General features: G+C 46.8%; 1 protein-coding gene across 1 annotated transcript in view; it reads left to right on the forward strand.

The window, feature by feature from the left end:
• The window catches only part of LOC130493849 (flavin-containing monooxygenase 1-like), a 35,714-nt gene that overhangs the window by 13,166 nt on the left and 3,986 nt on the right, over positions 1 to 18,562 (forward strand). Inside the window, exons 3-8 of the mRNA XM_056867440.1 lie at positions 307 to 495; positions 5,373 to 5,535; positions 7,372 to 7,514; positions 11,843 to 12,042; positions 14,542 to 14,897; positions 18,111 to 18,183. Coding sequence (XP_056723418.1) covers positions 307 to 495; positions 5,373 to 5,535; positions 7,372 to 7,514; positions 11,843 to 12,042; positions 14,542 to 14,897; positions 18,111 to 18,183 — 1,124 coding nt within the window. The remainder of the gene's footprint in view (positions 1 to 306; positions 496 to 5,372; positions 5,536 to 7,371; positions 7,515 to 11,842; positions 12,043 to 14,541; positions 14,898 to 18,110; positions 18,184 to 18,562) is intronic.

The raw sequence follows: 18,562 nt of genomic DNA on the forward strand, positions 1-18,562 counted from the left end.
CTTCACAGGGTGTCTGTTGTGGGGAAGGGAAGGTGATTGTAAGCCTTTTTGATTCTTCCTTAAGTGGTAGAGAAAATCGGCATATAAAAACCAACTCTTCTTCATCATCATCTTGTATCACCTCCTCCCTCTTGGCTTTGTGATTAACTTGCCCAAGAGACGTGGCCCCCTTCGGGGTCCTGTCCTACAGTTTGAAAAACACTGCAATAAGGAAATCAATAATATTAATGGTTCTGTTTAGGAATCTCCCTGAAAAGAGAAATAAATCATGATACAAGTCTTTATGTGCTGCTATTTTGTGGACAGGAGAATGTGGAGGAGGGAAGACCCAGCACCTACAAATCTATGGTCAGTAATACGTGTAAGGAGATGTCAGCCTTCACAGACTTTCCTTACCCAGAAGATTTTCCAGTCTTTTTACCCAATGCTTGGCTCCTGGAATATCTCCGTCTGTACACAAAACACTTTAATCTCCGGAAGTATATTCAGTTCCAGGTAAGTAATCATGGCTTTGCATCCATTCAAATTTGGACTCAAATGTAATTTTTAAAAATCAGTATGTTTAGATGTGTGCACCCTCGTTTATTGCCATTCAAACACAAAAAGTCTTTATCCCAGAAGGCTGGCAATGCTATCGTAAGCAGAGTAACACCCTTCTAAGCCCTTTGACTTCTCTGAAGTTGGATGTAACTCTGCTTAGGACTGCACTTCACATTTTGCATTATTGCCATGCATGTAATACATACTACGAATTGCTGGAAAAATTATTTCAGGGAGCTGAGTTGGTCCAGCAAAAAATAAAAAAATTAAAATCCAAAAACAAAAGCTATGTGATACCTTTTATTAGGACCAGCCAGAAAAGCTCACCCACCATTTTGTGTCATTTTTGTAGTACTTTTCAAAAGGCATTACATGGCTTTTGTTTTGACATAATTAATGCTATTTGATCAATTATTTTTTACCAATTACATGCAAACATCTTCCAGCATTTATAAAAGCAGTCTCTTTATTCCAAGGAGTTTGATCAGGTTGATATTTCTTCATTATTTAGTGGTAAACTCGTCCTCCTTAGCTACAGTAGCCCTACTACATAATTTTTTGAGGTTGTGAACTTTTACAAAATCTTCAGCATTCTCCTGTCTACCCAGTTCGTTTCATTATCTCTTTGTGGGTGAGAAGAACTGCCGGAATTTGGCCTGACCTAGAAGATAGGTAGGGTTGCCAGGTCGCTTGGATTGGTGGGCAATTGCCCGCCAATCCATTGGTCAGCTCAAGAGCAGGGATTGCACACACACGTGGCTGTGCTGACATGATTATGTCACTTCCGGTTTACTCCCGGAAGTGCTGCATTGTGACAGGCTGCTTTACCACTCAAACCTGCCCAATAAATCTTGGGGGTTGAGTGGTAAAGCGGCCCATTGTGATGCAGTGCTTCCGGGTTTAAACCAGAAGTGATGTAACCATGTTGGCATGGCTGTGTGTGCGTGCAATCACCACCCCAGTTCCGCCCCAAAAACCTCCCACCGGAGGAGAAGGGGGACCTGTGGGGTTGCCAGGTCCCTCTTTGCTATTGACGAGAGATGTTTGGGGCAGAGCCTAAGGAGGGTGGGGTTGGGGAGGTGAGGGACTTAAATGCCATAGAGTTCAATGGCCAAAGCACCCATTTTCTCCAGGTGAACTGATCTCTATCAGCTGGAGATCAGTTGTAATAGCAGGAGATCTTCCTGGAGGTTGGCAACCCTAGGGACCTGGCAACCCTAAATATAGGCCATTCATACCCTTTCCATCTTTACCAGCAAGAGCATTCAGATCTTGAAGAGGGTTCTGTCTGAACTGGGATGTTGTTGCTCTGTTTCTCCTTCATACCACAATGAATGCCACAATAAGAATGCAAAGTATTCCAAACTTTGTGGTAGAAACACACTAATCTAAAAAATAAGTAATCTAATTGTAATGTGTGTGTGTTAAGTGCTGTAAAGTCACTTCCGACTCACCTGCCCTTTATCATAACCACCATATTTGAAAACCACGGACATGTTTTTCTTTAATTAAATGTGAGATTTAATTAAAGTAAGTGCGACCTGCACAAATTGCATATCTTCAGGATTAATAGATTTCATGCTGCTGGATTCAAATCTTCCACAGCAAGAATCACACTCTCAAAGAGGAGATCAGCCCCTCCCAGGACAGGTAACTCTCCCAAATCACACTTGCAAAGAGGAGATTAAGCCCCCCCCCCCCAGCAGAACAGCCCTCCCCCACAACCAGAAGATGCAAATTCCAAATGAAGGAGAAGAACGAGCCAGCCAGAGAGAGACTCTCTGACATGGGATGTACTAAAACGAATGACAGGCTAGCCCATTAGAAACAACAGGAGCGGCTGCACAGCCCATTGGAAACAATAGGAGCCAGCCAGAGAGAGAGAGACTCACTGACCCACAGTTCACACGAAGTTGGCAACCAGTGAAAACAGCAGAAAGCACAGTCCTACACAGAGGCAATCAAGCCCACCCCTAGAAGAACAGGTAAACCCACCCCCCTTTGGCTTCCCCTCCTCTCAAACACACAGAATCTGCTTTCCCCCCCCCCCACACACACACACAGGGAAAAAGTTATAGAGAAAAGCCCCAAAATGGGTCAAACTGTGGATGTCTTCTCTTCCAGCAGAAGCAGGGGTCAGGAGGAGTAATCCATACTGATTCCAGCAAGCAGCAGCAGGTCAGCTCAGCTCAGGATCTCTCACGATCAGCACAGGAGCAGCACAGGAGCAGCAGCAATGGAATACAGACTCACACACACAGACTCTCTGGCCATTTATGCACGAGAAGTTTTCCCTTGGATTTGCCGCTCTCTAGATGCACATTTTCCCCACCCAGAATCTCAAAACTCTGCATGGGGGCTTATTGTTGAGTTTTGAGAATTTGGATGGGGAAAATGTGCGTCTAGAGTGGAAAATCCAAAGCAAAATCTCCCATGCATAAATGGCCTCTCTCTCCCCCCCACCCCGGGTCGCGCAGCAAACCGGGACCATGCACACAAACACCCACACACACGTGCGGGGATCTCTCTCACACACAGAGACACACTCTTTCCCCACCCCGGGCTGCACAGCAACCCGGGACCATGCACATGCACCCCCCCACACACACACACGGGGATCTCTCTCTCACACACACAGACACTCTTTCTCTCCCCGGGCAAAGGCAGCAGGCCTGGCTCACGCACTCATCCGCGACTGATTGGCCAGAGGAGGCCTCAGCTTGGCCACCTATTGGCCACGGAAAAATGCAGATTCAGGATCGCCGCATTTGTACGAATTTATTCGGCGTCTGCCTGAACTCGCCAAGTTTGGGTCGTCGTTTTCCCGCCTTTTTTTTTACTTCGGTTCTATCCAAACTAGAAACCGCTGAATCGGGGGGAATTCGGCTGTTTTTCAGTTCGGATGGAACCGAATCAACAGTCCTACCCACAAGCCCTGTTGCCTGCTCGGTGGGAGAAAATAAAATTAAAAACAGCGATGTTGCCAGTGTTGCTATATCCCTTGTGGGTTTTTCCTAGGGTAGTTCTAGGAATTGCCAGAAACTCTATGGTTTTGCCACAGGGTTTCTGGTGATACATAGAGCTACGCTTTGTCATGTCTTGGCCTGGCAACCCTACTGGAACTTGCTTTATGTGCTAACCTAGAGCCAAACAACATGTCCCACGCAAATACACCAAGGTAACCTGGTGGTCATTTTTATATTGAAAAGCTGCTTCGAGACAGGGCATCTGGGAAAACAGACGCATCAGAGGGAAAGGGTCTTTTCTTACCTGCTGTTTTCCTGTGGCAAAATTGCTCCCACCCGTGGCTTCCCCACACTCTGCGTAACTTTTCAAATGCATATTTGACAACGGCATGTAATGTAGTTTGGCCACAAAGGGGTACCCAGTACAGGTCTTGACAAATGGGCCCACAAATGCCGGCATGCGCTGCCTGGGCACCGGCACTGTGGGCTCTTGCACCAGTGTAAGGCCTTTGAGTGCGGCCGCCGGCACTTCTCAGGAATGCGCTGTTAGTGTGTCTCCCCTTCCTGTAACTTTTCCTAGCCATTCAGAGGACTATCACTTACTTAAAGTGCAATCCTAAGAGTTACTCCAGTCTAAGCCAACATAGTGTAGTGGTTAAGAGGCGGTGGTTTGGAGCTGTGGACTCTGATCTGGAGAACCGGGTTCAATCCCCCACTCCTCCGCATGAGCGGCAGACACTAATCTGGTGAACCGGGTTGGTTTCCCCACTCCTACACATGAAGCCAGCTGGGTGACCTTGGGCTAATCATAGTTCTATTAAGAGCTCTCTCGGCCCCACCTACCTCATAGGGTGTCTGTTGTGAAAGGGGGAAGGGAAGATGATTGTAAGCTGGTTTGATTCTTCCTTAAGTGGTAGAGAAAGTCGGCATTTAAAAACCACCTCTTCTTCTTCTTCTTCTTCTTCTTCTTCTTCTCCTTCTCCTCCTCCTCCTCCTCCTCCTCCTCCCCATTCATTTCAACGTTGGGGCATTGTTGGGTCCCCAACCTTGTTAAACCTGTGGGCACTTTTGGAATTTTACATCAGCAAATGGAACTGCCATGGGAGAGGGGACCAATCACAAAATGGCTGCCCTGGGGGCTGTGTGCTATCAGAGAACTACCAGAAGTTCCACAAAATATTAGGAGGTCACAAGACCAGTGTCATCCTATGGTGGAGACAGTTGTTTCCAAACAGGTATCCCTGTTACCTACAAAGCTGATGACTCCTGGTATCTTCTGAAGCACTTTTTCTTCCAGTGAAGAGCATGAAAGCCAGGACTGGTTCTCTGCTTTTGGAATAGGGTTGCCAGCTCTTGGTTGGAAAATACCTGGAGTGGAGCCTGAGGAGGGCGGGACTGGGGAGTGGAGACACTCCAATGGGGTATATTGCCATTGAGTCCACCTTCCAAAGGGGCCATTTTCTCCAGTTACCCTGATCTCTGTTACCCGGAGCTCAGTTAGGATTCCAGGAAATCTCCAGCTACCACCTGGAAGTTGGCAACCCTGTTTGGGAAAGAGCTTCTCCAGGGCAAAACAAATGGGCTCCTGGAAACACGTTGGCAGGTGCCATGGTGGCCACGAGTGCCGCACTGAGGATCGCTGGTGTAGCAAAGAGATTGACCTGATTGCCAAGAAATTGCCAGAGTAATCTAATGAGCCTGGCATGTGGATGGCTAAACTTAACTCTTCCATCCCCTTTTTGCATATGCATTCTGTCACAGTTTGAAAATATACCCGTAAAAACCAGATAGCCATGTACAGTTGTGCGCATTTGTGAGTTCACTGCTTTCTGCACTCATCATCACAATTCCCTCGAAATGTTTCAGACCACAGTGATCAGCATAAAGAAGCGCCCTGACTTCTCAACCAGTGGCCAGTGGGATGTCATCACAGAGACCGACAGGAAACAGAAGTCGGCCATCTTTGACGCTGTGATGGTTTGCATTGGTTACCTCACTGAACCCTCGCTGCCCCTCAGTTCTTTCCCTGGTACTGCTGATGCTGAGTTTCCCTCTGCTTAGTGCTGACATTCATAAATCTCTTCCATGTGTCTGGTAGAAAGAACAACGCCCACATGTTGTTTCCATCTGTTACACCCCCTTTTGCAAAGATATTTTTGTCATCCTAGAAGAGGCCTTTTGAAGGGTGGATTGTTTATCTGCAATGTTGTACAATGTCTCTCCAAGGACTGCCATCCAAAGTTGTTGACAACTGGGTGTAAAGTGCCGTCAAATCACAGCTGGCTTATAGCAACCCCATAGGGTTTTCAAGGCAAGAGACATTCAGAGGTGGTTTGCCATTGTCTGCCTCTGCATGGGCTGAGAGAGTTCGGAGAGAACTGACTGGCCCAAGGTCACCCAGCAGGCTTCATGTGGAGGAATGGGGAAGCCAACCCAGTTCAACAGATAAGAGTGCGCCGCTCTTAACCACTACACCACACTGGCTCTTGTTGACAACTACCTTGCATTAACACTGTATGGTTTGCACGGAGTGTCTCATGGTTGGGTATGCATCCATAAAACAGAATGCCTACACACAGGAAACTCGCATCTTGACAACAGAGCTAGGGCTAATACCCTTGGGAGTGACATATTTGTTTTCTAAGTTCAGGGAGATTTTTAAAAAATATGCTGTAGGAATATTCACTCATGTGAGCCCCTCCCTCCAGCTGTCTGAAGTAATATGGTCTAGGAGCAATTGAGTCGTTCCGTTTGTATGGTGGTGGAAAGTGCTGTCAAGTCACAGCCAACTCATGGCAACCCCTCATGAGGTTTTCAAGGCAAGAGATGAGCAGAGGTGGCTTGTTATTGTCTGCCTCTTTGTAGCAACCCTGGACATCCTTGGTGATCTCCCATCCAAGTCCTAACTAGGGCTGAGCCTGCTTAGCTTTCAGGACCTGACAAGATAGGGCTAGTTGGGCCATCCAGGGCAGAGCCTCAGTTTGTATACGTGAACTCTATTCTGGGGCATCAGAGTAGATACAACATGCGATGGGATACTGGAGTGGGTCCAACCATTCTCCAAGGAGCTTTCCTCTAGCCTAAGGAGCCTTCCTCCAACTTAAGCCAGCGTGGTGTAGTGGTTAAGAGCAGCAGACTCTGCTATGGAGACCCAGGCTTGATTCCCCACTCCTCCACATGAGCGGCGGACTCTAATCTGGTGAACCGGGTTTGTTTCCCCACTCCTCCACCTGAAGCCTGCTAGATAACCTTGGGCCAGTCGCAGTTGTCTCCCAACTCTCTCAGCTCCGCCTACTTCACAAGGTGTCTCTTGTGGGGAGGGGAAGGGAAGGTGAGAAAAGCGGGGTATAAAAACCAACTCTTCTTCTTAAGTGGCTGTTGTAAGAAAATAGAGGAGGGGAGATTGATTTTCTAAGCTGCATTGGGTCCCAGCTGGGGAGAAAAGTGAGGTATAAATACATAATATAAATGCATGCTTGTATCCTGCCATTTCAGCCATGTTGTAAGCCTTCCTCTGGTCCAAGGATTCTTCCTCCAATGGTAGGAAGGCTTCCAACGTGACTGAGCAGAAGGATAGGATATAGGGTTGCCAGCTCTGGGTTGGGAAATACCTGGAGATTTTGGGGGTGGAGCCTGAGAAGGGCAGGGTTTGGAGGGGAGGGATTTCATTGCCATAGAATCCAATTGCCAAAGCGGCCATTTTCTCCAGGGGAACGGATCTCTATCAGCTGGAGATCAGTTGTAATAGCAGGAGATCTCCAGCCCCTACCTGGAGGTTGGCAATCCTAATAGGATACCAGCTCATGGGTCTTCTTGCTAAGGTTGAACTGCACATGTTTCAAGTTTCTTTCTTGTTTCTATGTAGGTATAGACAAGTTTAAGGGGCAGTATTTCCACAGTCGGGACTACAAAACCCCAGGCGCATTCACAGGTAAAAAAGTCCTTGTGGTTGGCATGGGGAATTCAGGAGTCGATATTGCCGTGGAAGCCTCTCGCATCGCAAAAAAGGTACTTTTCTTCTCAATCCTTTGGGCTTTGGAACTGGGCTACACTACAGTCTCCCTACATTTGGAAAGGAGGATCAGCATGCCACTTTGCTTAGCAATTGTGCTGTCCTGTAAGGAAGTCAGTTATAACTAGGCTTCTCAATTGCCTAGGCCTGGTGGGGAATTCCCTGTCCCCAACCCCAGTTTCCTTGCTTCAAGAATTTGAGGAGCAGGAGAAAAAAAAATGCCTCTAGGAATTTTACCTGGTCTCTGTGATGTTTACCACAGTACGTAGAGGAAATTCCTAGAGCATAACCTGGAGGTGACATCACATCCTCTATAAACTCCATGCTCCCCAAGCACCATGCCCAGAACCTCCTGGCATCTGACTAAGCAGTTTTGGGAGCCCTAGTTCCAACCCAGATGGAAGTCAGCTCCAAACACAACTGTCAGGGATAGTGTTGCCAGCTCAGGGTTGGGAAATACCTGGATGTTTTCGGGGCTAAGCCTGAGGAGGGCGGGATCTGGGGAGGGGAGGGACTTAAATGACATAGAGTCCAATTGCCAAAGCAACCTTTTTTCTCCAGGGGAACTGACCTCTGTTGCCTGGAGATCAGTTGTAATAGCAGATCTCCAGCCAACACCTGGAGGTTGGCAACCATAAGTCTGACAGAATGTCGAGACCTGGCTTCTAGTCATAAAATACATGTTTGTCTCCAGTGTTATTTTCACAACAGTTGCTGTGCTTCACCCACATTGCTGGGTTAAACCTTCTAGGCGTTGCAAGATTTCTGGGGGGGAAGGAGAATTTGCCTCAGGCCTTCGCTGTGCAAAGATCTTCCGGATCACTCACCACTAGGGGGCAAACTGAGGACGGAAGCAGTGCCATAGAATTCAATGGCCAAAGCGGCCGTTTTCTCCAGGGGAACTGATCTCTATCGGCTGGAGATCAATTGTAATAGCGGGAGATCTCCAGCTGCTATATGGCAGCTGGCAACCCTAATCAGGGATGGGTTTTACTTTGTTAATCTGCAGCTGCCAATGTTCCTTACAGACATTTCAAACTGCACAGGTCCACAGAATAAATGGCTTCTGCTCTGAATGTAATGGTTTTTTGAAAGATCTGGACCATTAATGAGAGTAGGCAGAACCCGTGGAAGAGCTTTGCAGCTGATTGGTTTCAGAATTGCCCCAATGCAAGGTGAACAGTGGACACTTCAGCTATAGCCCTTGAGAACATTTTTCCTTTTTTATGTTGTAGTTCTTCTAAAGCACTGGTTCCCAACCAGGGGTCCATGGACCCCCAGGGGTCCGCGAGAACTAAATTAAGGTCCGCAAAACAAAGTTATAAACCCATAATAAATTAATATTTTCAATTAAAAGTTCTCTATTATAATATATATATATTCAAATATAATTCTAAGTTTAATGTTTAACTAACAGTTATGATTAAAGTTTATTTTCAAATTCCCGGAATTTTTATTTTGAACCTTGGGGTCCCTGCACCGAACAAAAAAGCCCTAGTGGTCCCTGGTCAAAAAAAGGTTGGGAACCACTGTTCTAAAGGAACATGTGAAGCAAAGTCAAGGCTGTTGCCAGGATGGGACCCGGTGGGCACGTTGTCCTAGAGAGACGTTGTCTTTAAATAAATTCTTTCAGCTTGTGGCGGGAAGGCTTCCTTATAAAGATGGAGAGCTATTTTCAGAATAGGAAAATTTGCACTTAAAAAACAGTGGTGACTAGATCTTTCTCAAAAGTGCTCCAAACTCCACCCACATACTTGCCTTGTTCTGCCAGCCCAAGATTCCTTTAGCCCAGGATGGATTTTTGAAGCCCAGGATTGCCTTTATCGTGTTTATGTCTTTCTAAAATTAAAAAAAAAATGTTCTTTCAGCAACTGTGGCTGCGGGCTTGGGAGAATACTTGAGAGCCAGCGTGGTGTAGTGGTTAAGAGCGGTGGTTTGGAGCGGTGGACTCTAATCTGGAGAACCGGGTTTGATTCCCCTCTCCTCCACATGAGCGGTGGACTCCAATCTGGTCAACCGGGTTGGTTTCCCCACTCCACCACATGAAGCCAGCTGGGTGACCTTGGGCTAGTCACAGCTCGCTTAGAGCTCTCTCAGCCCCACCTACCTCACAGGATGTCTGTTGTGGGGAGGGGAAAGGAAGGAGATTGTAAACTGGCTTGATTGTTCTTTAAGTGATAGAGAAAGTTGGCATATAAAAACCAACTCTTTTTCTTCATAAAGATGAAAAGGAGAGGGAAGTTATTATGTTTTTAAGGAAAGTGTTCATTTCATGATATGCCTCTGAACATTTTTTTTAAAAGGCCAGCTATAATCCTGGGGAAAGTACACAGAGGTGTATTTTCAGAATCTGCCTAAAGTCACAATTCCCCATGCTAATGAAAGAGTGAATAAACAGATGTCTTTGTTGTCTCTGGATTTTGCCTTGTTGAATGCACGTGGAAGCAATCCTAAGTAGGTCTAGTGAGAAGTGAGGTTCTTGTCATTCAGTGGGGCTTGCTCTCAATCTTTAGGATTGCAGCCCATTGCATGTATGGATTGTATATATGTGCTGTGCATGTGTGCATAGACGTCATATGTATGCATGGTTTAATATTTGACCAAAACGAATTTGGTTTTTTTCTGGTTTAATATTTGACCAAAAACGAATGCATATGTATGTTTTCTTCAATAATCTGTGTGCATCTGTCTTTTGAGTTATTTGTATTTATTTTATTTGGAAAATATATTCCATCTTTCTTTCAGAAAAGTGATGTTCACTGTGGCATGTGCATTAAATTATACTCTTGGTGGGTGTGAAATTCTTTGCCAATTATTCTAGGCCCCAGTCAGTCTCAGTGTTGTCCATCTATTAAGCACATTTTTTTGCATACTTTCTGTATAAGTGTGTGACTTGACTGTAAAAGAAGAAGGTTGGTTTTTATATGCCGACTTTCTCTACCTTTTAAGGAGAATCACAATGACTTACAATCTCCTTCCCTTCCTCTCCCCAAAGCAGACACCTTGTGAGGTAGGTAGGGATGAGAGAGTTCAGAGAGAACTGTGACTAGCCCAAGGTCACCCAGCTGGCTTCATGTGTAGGAGTGGGGAAACCAACCCGGTTCACCAGATTAGCGTCCACCACGACACCATGCTGGCTCTCCAGTGTAGCCAAGAACCTTGGCTCACTTTCTTGAGTCATCTCCTTTGAATGCTAGTTCATTTCTTGTTTTCTGACAGGTTGACTCTAATTTACACCGATCTTTGTTCTCATTTGTAGACTGTAATATTTGGCGGCAGGAGGTTTATAAGCTCATGAAGCCGCTGTACTGCATTTTCTGTGGGCGCTTGGCCCACTAAGCACTGTTTCTGCGCCATTGTTTTGTACCACATTCTGTCAAACTGTAAAGGTCACCAAGAAAGTGTATCTTTTGTCAATAGATATTTTCCGGACTAATCTCAGAGGCAAGATCTTCTCGCCATTGCTTCAGTTAATTTTTAGTTAGTTTTACCCTATAATACTCTTCTGTGACCTTGGGCAGATGATGAGAAGGAGGACATCTTGGCCATCTTCTGGTCACTGGGTGTGTGTGGTGGGGGGGAGATGGTTGTGAATTTCCTGCGTTGTGCAGGGGATTGGACTAGATGAAACACGTGGAAACGCAGGGGGAGAGCGAGGCGACCTCTGACGGCATGCATAGTCAAAACAAAGGCCAGAAATCGTCAGAGTGGTGACAGCAAGGGAAACAGCCCTGCATAAAAGACCCTCGAGTCGGAACTGACTTGACGTCACTTAACACACACAAAAGAGTCTGAAGAGGAGAAGACTGAGAGGGGATGTGATAACCATCTTCAAGTACTTGAAGGGCTGTCATATAGAGGAGGGTGCCGAGTTGTTTTCTGTTGCCCCAGAAGGTCGGACCAGAACCAACGGGTTGAAATTACATCAGAAGAGTTTCCATCTAGACATTAGGAAAAGATTTCTAACAGTTCGAGCAGTTCCTCAGTGGAACAGGCTTCCTCGGGAGGTGGTAAGCTCTCCTTCCCTGGAGGTTTTTAAGCAGAGGCTAGATGGCCATCTGCCAGCAATGCTGATTCTGTGAACTTAGGGAGTTCATGAGAGGGAGGGCATCTTGGCCATCTTCTGGTCACTGGGTGTGTATGTGTGGGGGAGGTAGTTGTGAATTTCCTGCATTGTGCTGGGGGTTGGACTAGATGACCCTGGTGGTCCCTTCCAACTCTATGATTCTATGATTCTTTTAAGTTTATGGTCTTGCTTATGTATTTTGGCTGTTGATTGTCCTCAGGTGATGCTGCGTTTTAATGATCTTCTCTTTTCCTCTAGGTGATGATCAGCACCCACAGAGGCGCTTGGGTGATTAGTCGTGTGTTTGATGATGGCTACCCATGGGACATGGTGTTCCTCACTCGGTTTTTGAACATTGTACGGAATGCCCTCCCTGGTCGTGTAACTGGCTGGCTGATTGCACACCGGGTGAACCAGTGGTTTAACCACACAAACTATGGGGTAGTCCCAAAAGAGAGGTACTTGGGGCTAAACTGGTAGTCGACATGGGAAAAGAAAGCCAACAGAACTGTAGCATATATGTATACAAGGGTTACCAGCTCCAGGTTGGGATATACCTGGAGATTTTTGGGGCAGAGCCTGAGGAGGGCAGGGTTTGGAGAGGGGAGGGACTTTAATGCCATAGAGTCCAATTGCCAAAGCAGCCATTTTTGCCACAGGAACTAATCTCTGTTGCCTGCAGATCAGTTGTAAGAGTGGGAGATCTCCAGCCACCACCTGGAGGTTGGCAACCCTAGTGTATAGTGATGGGACTGTCTAGGGCATATTCAGAAAAGTAAAACCAACACATTCACCAAAGGGCTAGGGTTGCCAACCTCCAGGTGGGGCCTGGAGTTCTCCTAGAATGACAACTGATCTCCTGACTACAGCAGTCAGTTCCCCTGGACCAAACAGCTGTTTCAGAGGGCGGATGCTATAGCATCACATCCATGCTAAGTCTCCTCCACAAGCTCCATCCTCCCCAGGCTCTGCCTGCAAATCTCCAGGAATTTCTGAATCCAGCATTGGCAACCCTACAAAAGTCCCCACTGAAGAAAATAGTCTGAGGCATTTTGGCCCCTCAGGTGGAAACTCTAAATCTCCTTCCCAACTGACAAAGGACACAATCTGGATACACTGTATCTCTATGGAGGAGCCGGGCGAACTTTCCCACTGTTTAAAGCAGGGGTGGGGAACCTTTTTCCTGGCAAGGGCCATTTGCACATTTATGACATCATTCAGGACCAGGTGTAGATCTCCCAGTGGGGGGAGAGGCTAGGGTTGCCAGGTCTCCAGCCACCACCTGGAGGTTGGCAACCCCAGGGGAGGCCACACAGAGAAGGCCTGCAGGGTGCCCCAGCTCCCCCCCTCCCAGGCAGGAGGGCAGCCAGCGGTGGGCCCGAGCAAACGAGGTGCCAGGGGGGCACAGCCCACAGTCGATCGGCAAGGGAGGAAGGAAAACAGAGAAAGAGGAAAAGGGAGGGAGGGAGAAAGAGAGAAAGGGAGAAAGAAATGGAGAGAGGGGGAGAAAGAAAGAAAAGGACGGAGGGAAAGAAAGAAAAGGACAGAGGGAGACAAAGAGACAGAAAAAGAGGGAGAAAGAGAGGGAGAGAAAGGAGAAAGAGTGACAGAAAAAGAGGAAGAAAGGAGAGAAAAGCCTTCCTCCCTCCCCCCCACATACACGCGCGCACACTAGCCCCGTGCGACCAGGCCCCAGCCTCCCCGTCTTTCCTGCTCACACACACACCCAGTGGCGCACGGAGCCCCGTGTGACCAGGCCCCAGTCTCCATGCCCTCCCCCCCAGAGTCCACAAAAGCCCCCTTCCCCGAAGCCCAATCAGCTCCCACGTGCATGCTCTGCTGCCAGGAGCCGCCTCTTCCCCCCTCCCTCTCACTGCTCAACAGCCGACAGCAGCTGTAGGAGGCAGCCTTGGGGGAAGCATCCCTCCCCCTACCCTCTCGCCAACCAACAGCCAACAGTCGGCAAGAGGAGGTCCAAAGGGCGCCACAGCCCCAGGAACACTCTCGGAGAAGGCTGCCCTGCGCCCCGTCTCTGCAGCAGGGCACCAGAGCTCCCAAGGGCCACAAAAATGTCCTCGGGCCGGGCCTGAGGTTCCCCATCCCTTGTTTAAAGCCCAGCTCCTCCATTGAGATACATAGCGAAGATCACATTAAAGAATCTGAATACAGCCACTTTCCTATATCTTTTCTATGGAGGAGGATGGGGACGATCCCTTCCAGACCCAATAACTACGGACCCCCTGCCCCAATCTTTAGCAAACTTGGGGGTTCTTGCAAGGAGAGTCCCTTGAAGCTACCCTGAGAATGTGGGACCTCCACCTGCAAAAATGCCCCCCAGGAGCCATGGAAAGCCGTTTCCAAAACAGCCGGATTTTTATCCGGCTTTTTTGGGAATGGCAAATTTGCTTTGCCAACCTCTCGGATTTTGTGGACTTGGTAAACCCAAACTCAAAATTTACTGAAATGGCATTTTTTCAGTATTTTTTTGGTTTGGGTTTTACCGAATGCACAGCCCTAGTAGCCACTGCTTTAAACCAAGATTTTGGAGAACACAGAGCCTTCTTTTCCTCCACTTCTGATAGGGCAGACTCATCCTTTCTAGTGTCAGAAGAGGTAGTAAAAAAAATGAAAGCTGGTATAGGGTTGCCAGCTCCAGGTTGGGAAATTCCTGGAGATTTAGGGGTGGAACCTGAGGAATGAGGGGAGGGACTTCAATGCCATAGAGTCCAATAGCCAAAGCAGCCATTTTGTCCAAGTGAGCTGATCTCTATCGGCTGGAGATCAGTTGTAATAGCAGGAGATCTCCCGCTAGTACCTAGAGATTGGCAACCCTAAGCCGGTGAAGGAAAGTTAGCCTGAGATCCTTCAACTCATTTTGTAAAACCAGTTTGACAACACGCTGAACTACAGTGCCAAAATACAAATGTCTCTCTTTTGGTTCATCCCCCCTGCTGTAGGTCTGTGATGAGAGAGCCAATACTGAATGATGAACTCCCTGGATGCATCATCACTGGGAAGATTTCCATTAGGCCCGGTGTAGAGGAGTTCCAAGAAAACGCTGTCGTATTCAAGGACGGTCAACACACTGAGGAAGTGGACGTTGTTGTCTTTGCCACTGGCTACAAAGCTTCTTTCCCTTTCATCGATGAGTCCATCATCAACGTTGAAAACAAACATGCTTCCTTGTACAAATACATTTTCCCGCCTCGGCTGGAAAAGCCAACACTGGCCATAATAGGCTTCATCAGGCCTTTCGGGGCAGTCATGCCAGTTGTGGAAACCCAAGCACGCTGGGTCACCCGAGTCTTTAATGGTAGGTACAATGAAATACAATAATTCCATAAAATCAAGGTCTTGTTTATGGAGTTGTATCCTTAGCTCCACCATCAACCAAAAGGGAGACTGCACCCAAGAAATCAGGAGGAGATTGAGACTGGGAAGGGTAGCCATGAAGGAGCTAGAAAAGATTCTGAAGTGTAAGGATATGTCACTGGCCACCAAGATTAGATTCATTCATGCCATTGTATTCCCTATTACTATGTGTGAAAGCTAGACACTGAAGAAAGCTGATAGGAAGAAAATAGATTCCTTCTAAATGTGGTGTTGGAGGAGAGTGTTATGGGTACCGTGAACTGCCAAAAAAACCCCACAAATCTGTGGGTTCTAGATCAAATCAAGCCTGAACTGACCATAGAAGATAAAATGACTAAACTGAGGCTGTCATACTTTGGTCACATTATGAGAAGACAAGAGTCACTGGAAAAGACAGTCATGCTAGGAAAAGTTGAGGGCAGCAGGAAAAGAGGAAGACCCAGCAAGAGATGGATCTCCTCTATAAAGGAAGCCACCGCCCTCAGTTTGCAAGATCTGAGCAAGGCTGTCAAAGTTTTGGAGGACTTTCATTCATAGGGTCGCCATGAGTCGGAAGCGACTTGATGGCACTTAACACACACACACATCCTAAGTAAAGGCACCATGTTCTCATAACAGAAGGAGCCTTCCCCTAAATCACGTGTTTCGAACAGGAAGTCTCCTCCCATTGGATGATGCCACTGTTAGAGCAACAGATCTGCAGGATCCAACCCGTTGTTCTGCCTCTCCCCTACATAGCAGCCTTTGTCTCTATAGGCTCAAAAGTCTGTTCTGAACTGCCCATCCCTCCTGGAGCATGCTCAGTCCTCATCAGGTTTTTTCTCCCCCACCCCTTTTAACATCATATTTTTCTGTACTCCTCAGGAATCCTCTGGGTAGGTAAAGGCCCAAGCCTTGTCTGTGAGTTATCTGCATGAGGCAAACCAAACACGGCACTTGTGAAGCAAGGGTGCATTGCAAAATACAGCCATAAAATAGTTTCCTGTTATTCTTTAGACCCAACCCTTGTTTATGTGTTTGGAGATTTTCGTTCTCCTTGAGGTGACTCACAAAGTAAAAGAAATACAATTGTATGTCTAATTCCAAAATGGGCCACAGAGTATGGATTAATAGATCAGCAAAATGGAGCTGGGGAGGAAGGTTCTTTACAAACTTGAAGGAAGCCCCACGTTTGCTGGAAAATCTGAAACCTTTTTTTAAAAAGTTGGGCGGTTTAAAAAACCCCAAAATAATAAAAATAATGCCTGTAGCTTTAAGAAAGGAATGCCCACTGAAGTCTTAGTCATCCTTTTGGAGATTGCTGGCATTCACAACAATATTGCTGAGCCTTCCAGGCCTTGGTTTCTGTAAAGCAAAACAGTGGGCAAAGGAGCGGGAGTTGACTTGGACAAAACTGCCCTTGAAAGGGCCACATCCACCTCCCATATCATATCCTCTGACGGAGGAGGACTCGCTAGGTACAGGCCTAATGACGACAACTGGAGACATACTACCCACACGCCCGTCCTGGTGTTGCAGGCCACCCCACAACTGGACCAGACTTTTGCCGTGGAGAGACTGCCAGGGGAGGGAAGGAGGGAAAGGTGAAGACAGAAGCAGGTCAAGATAGATTGGCTGGTGTGTGGGAAGAGAAAGAAGCAGGAAAAGGGGGGAGGCTAGCACAGCTGTCAGGGAAGGTAAAGAGAAAATAGTGGAAGGAATACTTGGGGAAATGAGAACACACACACACACACCCCGCAAGTCCTTCTAAAATCATAAATGGAACAGCATGAGAATGATTGATATTAAAACAAGCCAGGGGCATAAAATAGCATGAAATAACATTCAGCATCCTAAAGTAATGTCTGTAAGACAGTCCACATACTAGAAGCAGATAGAAAAACCAGTTTAAAAAGACAGAAGCCTTTAGTTAAAAGTCTGTGTTTAAAAGTGTTCTGTCCTGGCACCAAAAGGCCAATAAGATAGGTGCCAGGTAAGCCTTCAGTGGGGTGCGATTCCAAAAGCAAGATGCTGCCAGTACTAAAAAAGCCCTGTGGATTTTTCATGAGAACAAACATCCCCGTTAATTTAAACTGAAGGCAAAATCCATGGGTACAAAAATACACACATAGATTTTGTCCTTTTATTGGATTGAAAGAAGTTAATCTCAGTTGGGAATTTGCATAAGTAGGCAGGGACAATAATTTATCTCCCACTCTACAGCACGAATGTTGCAACAATACCATCATCCTCTCTACTTGAGTAGCCATCTGATTTGCAGTCTCTTATAGCTGAAACCCTGCTTCAGTCCACACCAAGCAAAAGATGATGCTCAGTAACAGGCAGACCATCTGAAGGGGGGCTGACAGCCATTGCAGTGCCCCAGACAAATATACTCCATTGCCCCCCATACTACCTGAAACCAACCCAATTACAAGCAAATCACATGACTTGTGTGGCTACAGGGACACCCTGGGTGAGTACTCCCACATAGTTTTGTGTGCCCTCCCCGTGGCCCTGTGGGTTAGTATGGAGACAGCCTGTAAGTTTTCATGCATGGCTGTTTCCCTCGGCGTCACCCCTCCAATGACTTCTGGTTTTTATTGTGATTATGCATGCCAATTCCGACCGCCAGAGGTCGCCTCACTCTCCCCCCTGCGTTTCCTGTGTTTTGCCCGTGTTTTCAAATTTGAGAAAAAAAAGGTCCCTGAAAAAGCAGGCAAAGTGCAGGGAAACGCAGGGGGAGAGCAGGGCGACCTCCGACGGTTGGAAACGGCGTGCATAATCACAACAAAGACCAAAAGTTGTTGGAGGGGTGATGGCAAGGGTAGGGTTGCCAACCTCCAGGTACTAGCTGGAGATCTCCTGCTATTACAACTGATCTCCCACCGATAGAGATTAGTTCCCCTGGAGAAAATGGCTGCTTTGGCAATTGGACTCTATGACATTGAAGTCCCTCCCTTCCCCAAACCCCTCCCTCCTCAGGCTCCGCCCCAAAAATCTCCAGGCATTTCCCTACCCAAAGCTGGCAACCCTAGGAGAGGGGAAAAGCCATGCATAAAGGGCCATTCATTCCAAAAATAATAATAATGGTTTGCTTATGTAGTTAAACAAAAGACAAACAAGTTGCTAAAAAAAAAAAAAAAACCTCCTTCTCCTCCTGTCTCTTATTTAGGCTTGTGCAAGTTGCCTCCAGTGAACACCATGATGGAAGAGGTCAATGAAAAGGAGAAAAACAAGATCAACTGGTAAGCCTCTTTACAAAAACAAGGCACAGTCCTGTTCTAGTGTTACAATGTCGGCACGGGCATCTTGCATGTGCACATATAGAGGCAGCACATGTTGCAAAGGAAACCAATGGGACCAATGCCTGGGACAATATGTGGGGCATTGTAGAGGTTTTTGAAGCTAATTATTAATTGGTCTCAGTCCTTAACTTTACCCTTGGTTCCTGGTGCTATATGATGTGACTGTTATGCACTTTACAGACTATGAATTGAATTTAGCTGAGCGTTTGCCAGCATATGTTTACAATCTGTATTTGCTTTAGAACTTTGTTGTATTGTTATATTGGTTGCGTTAGAAGTGGCTTTGTTTCTAAGTATTTCAATACATTACTCTAACTGC

Source organism: Euleptes europaea, chromosome 2 (genome assembly GCF_029931775.1).
Source record: "Euleptes europaea isolate rEulEur1 chromosome 2, rEulEur1.hap1, whole genome shotgun sequence".
Classification (NCBI taxonomy): Eukaryota; Metazoa; Chordata; class Lepidosauria; order Squamata; family Sphaerodactylidae; genus Euleptes; species Euleptes europaea.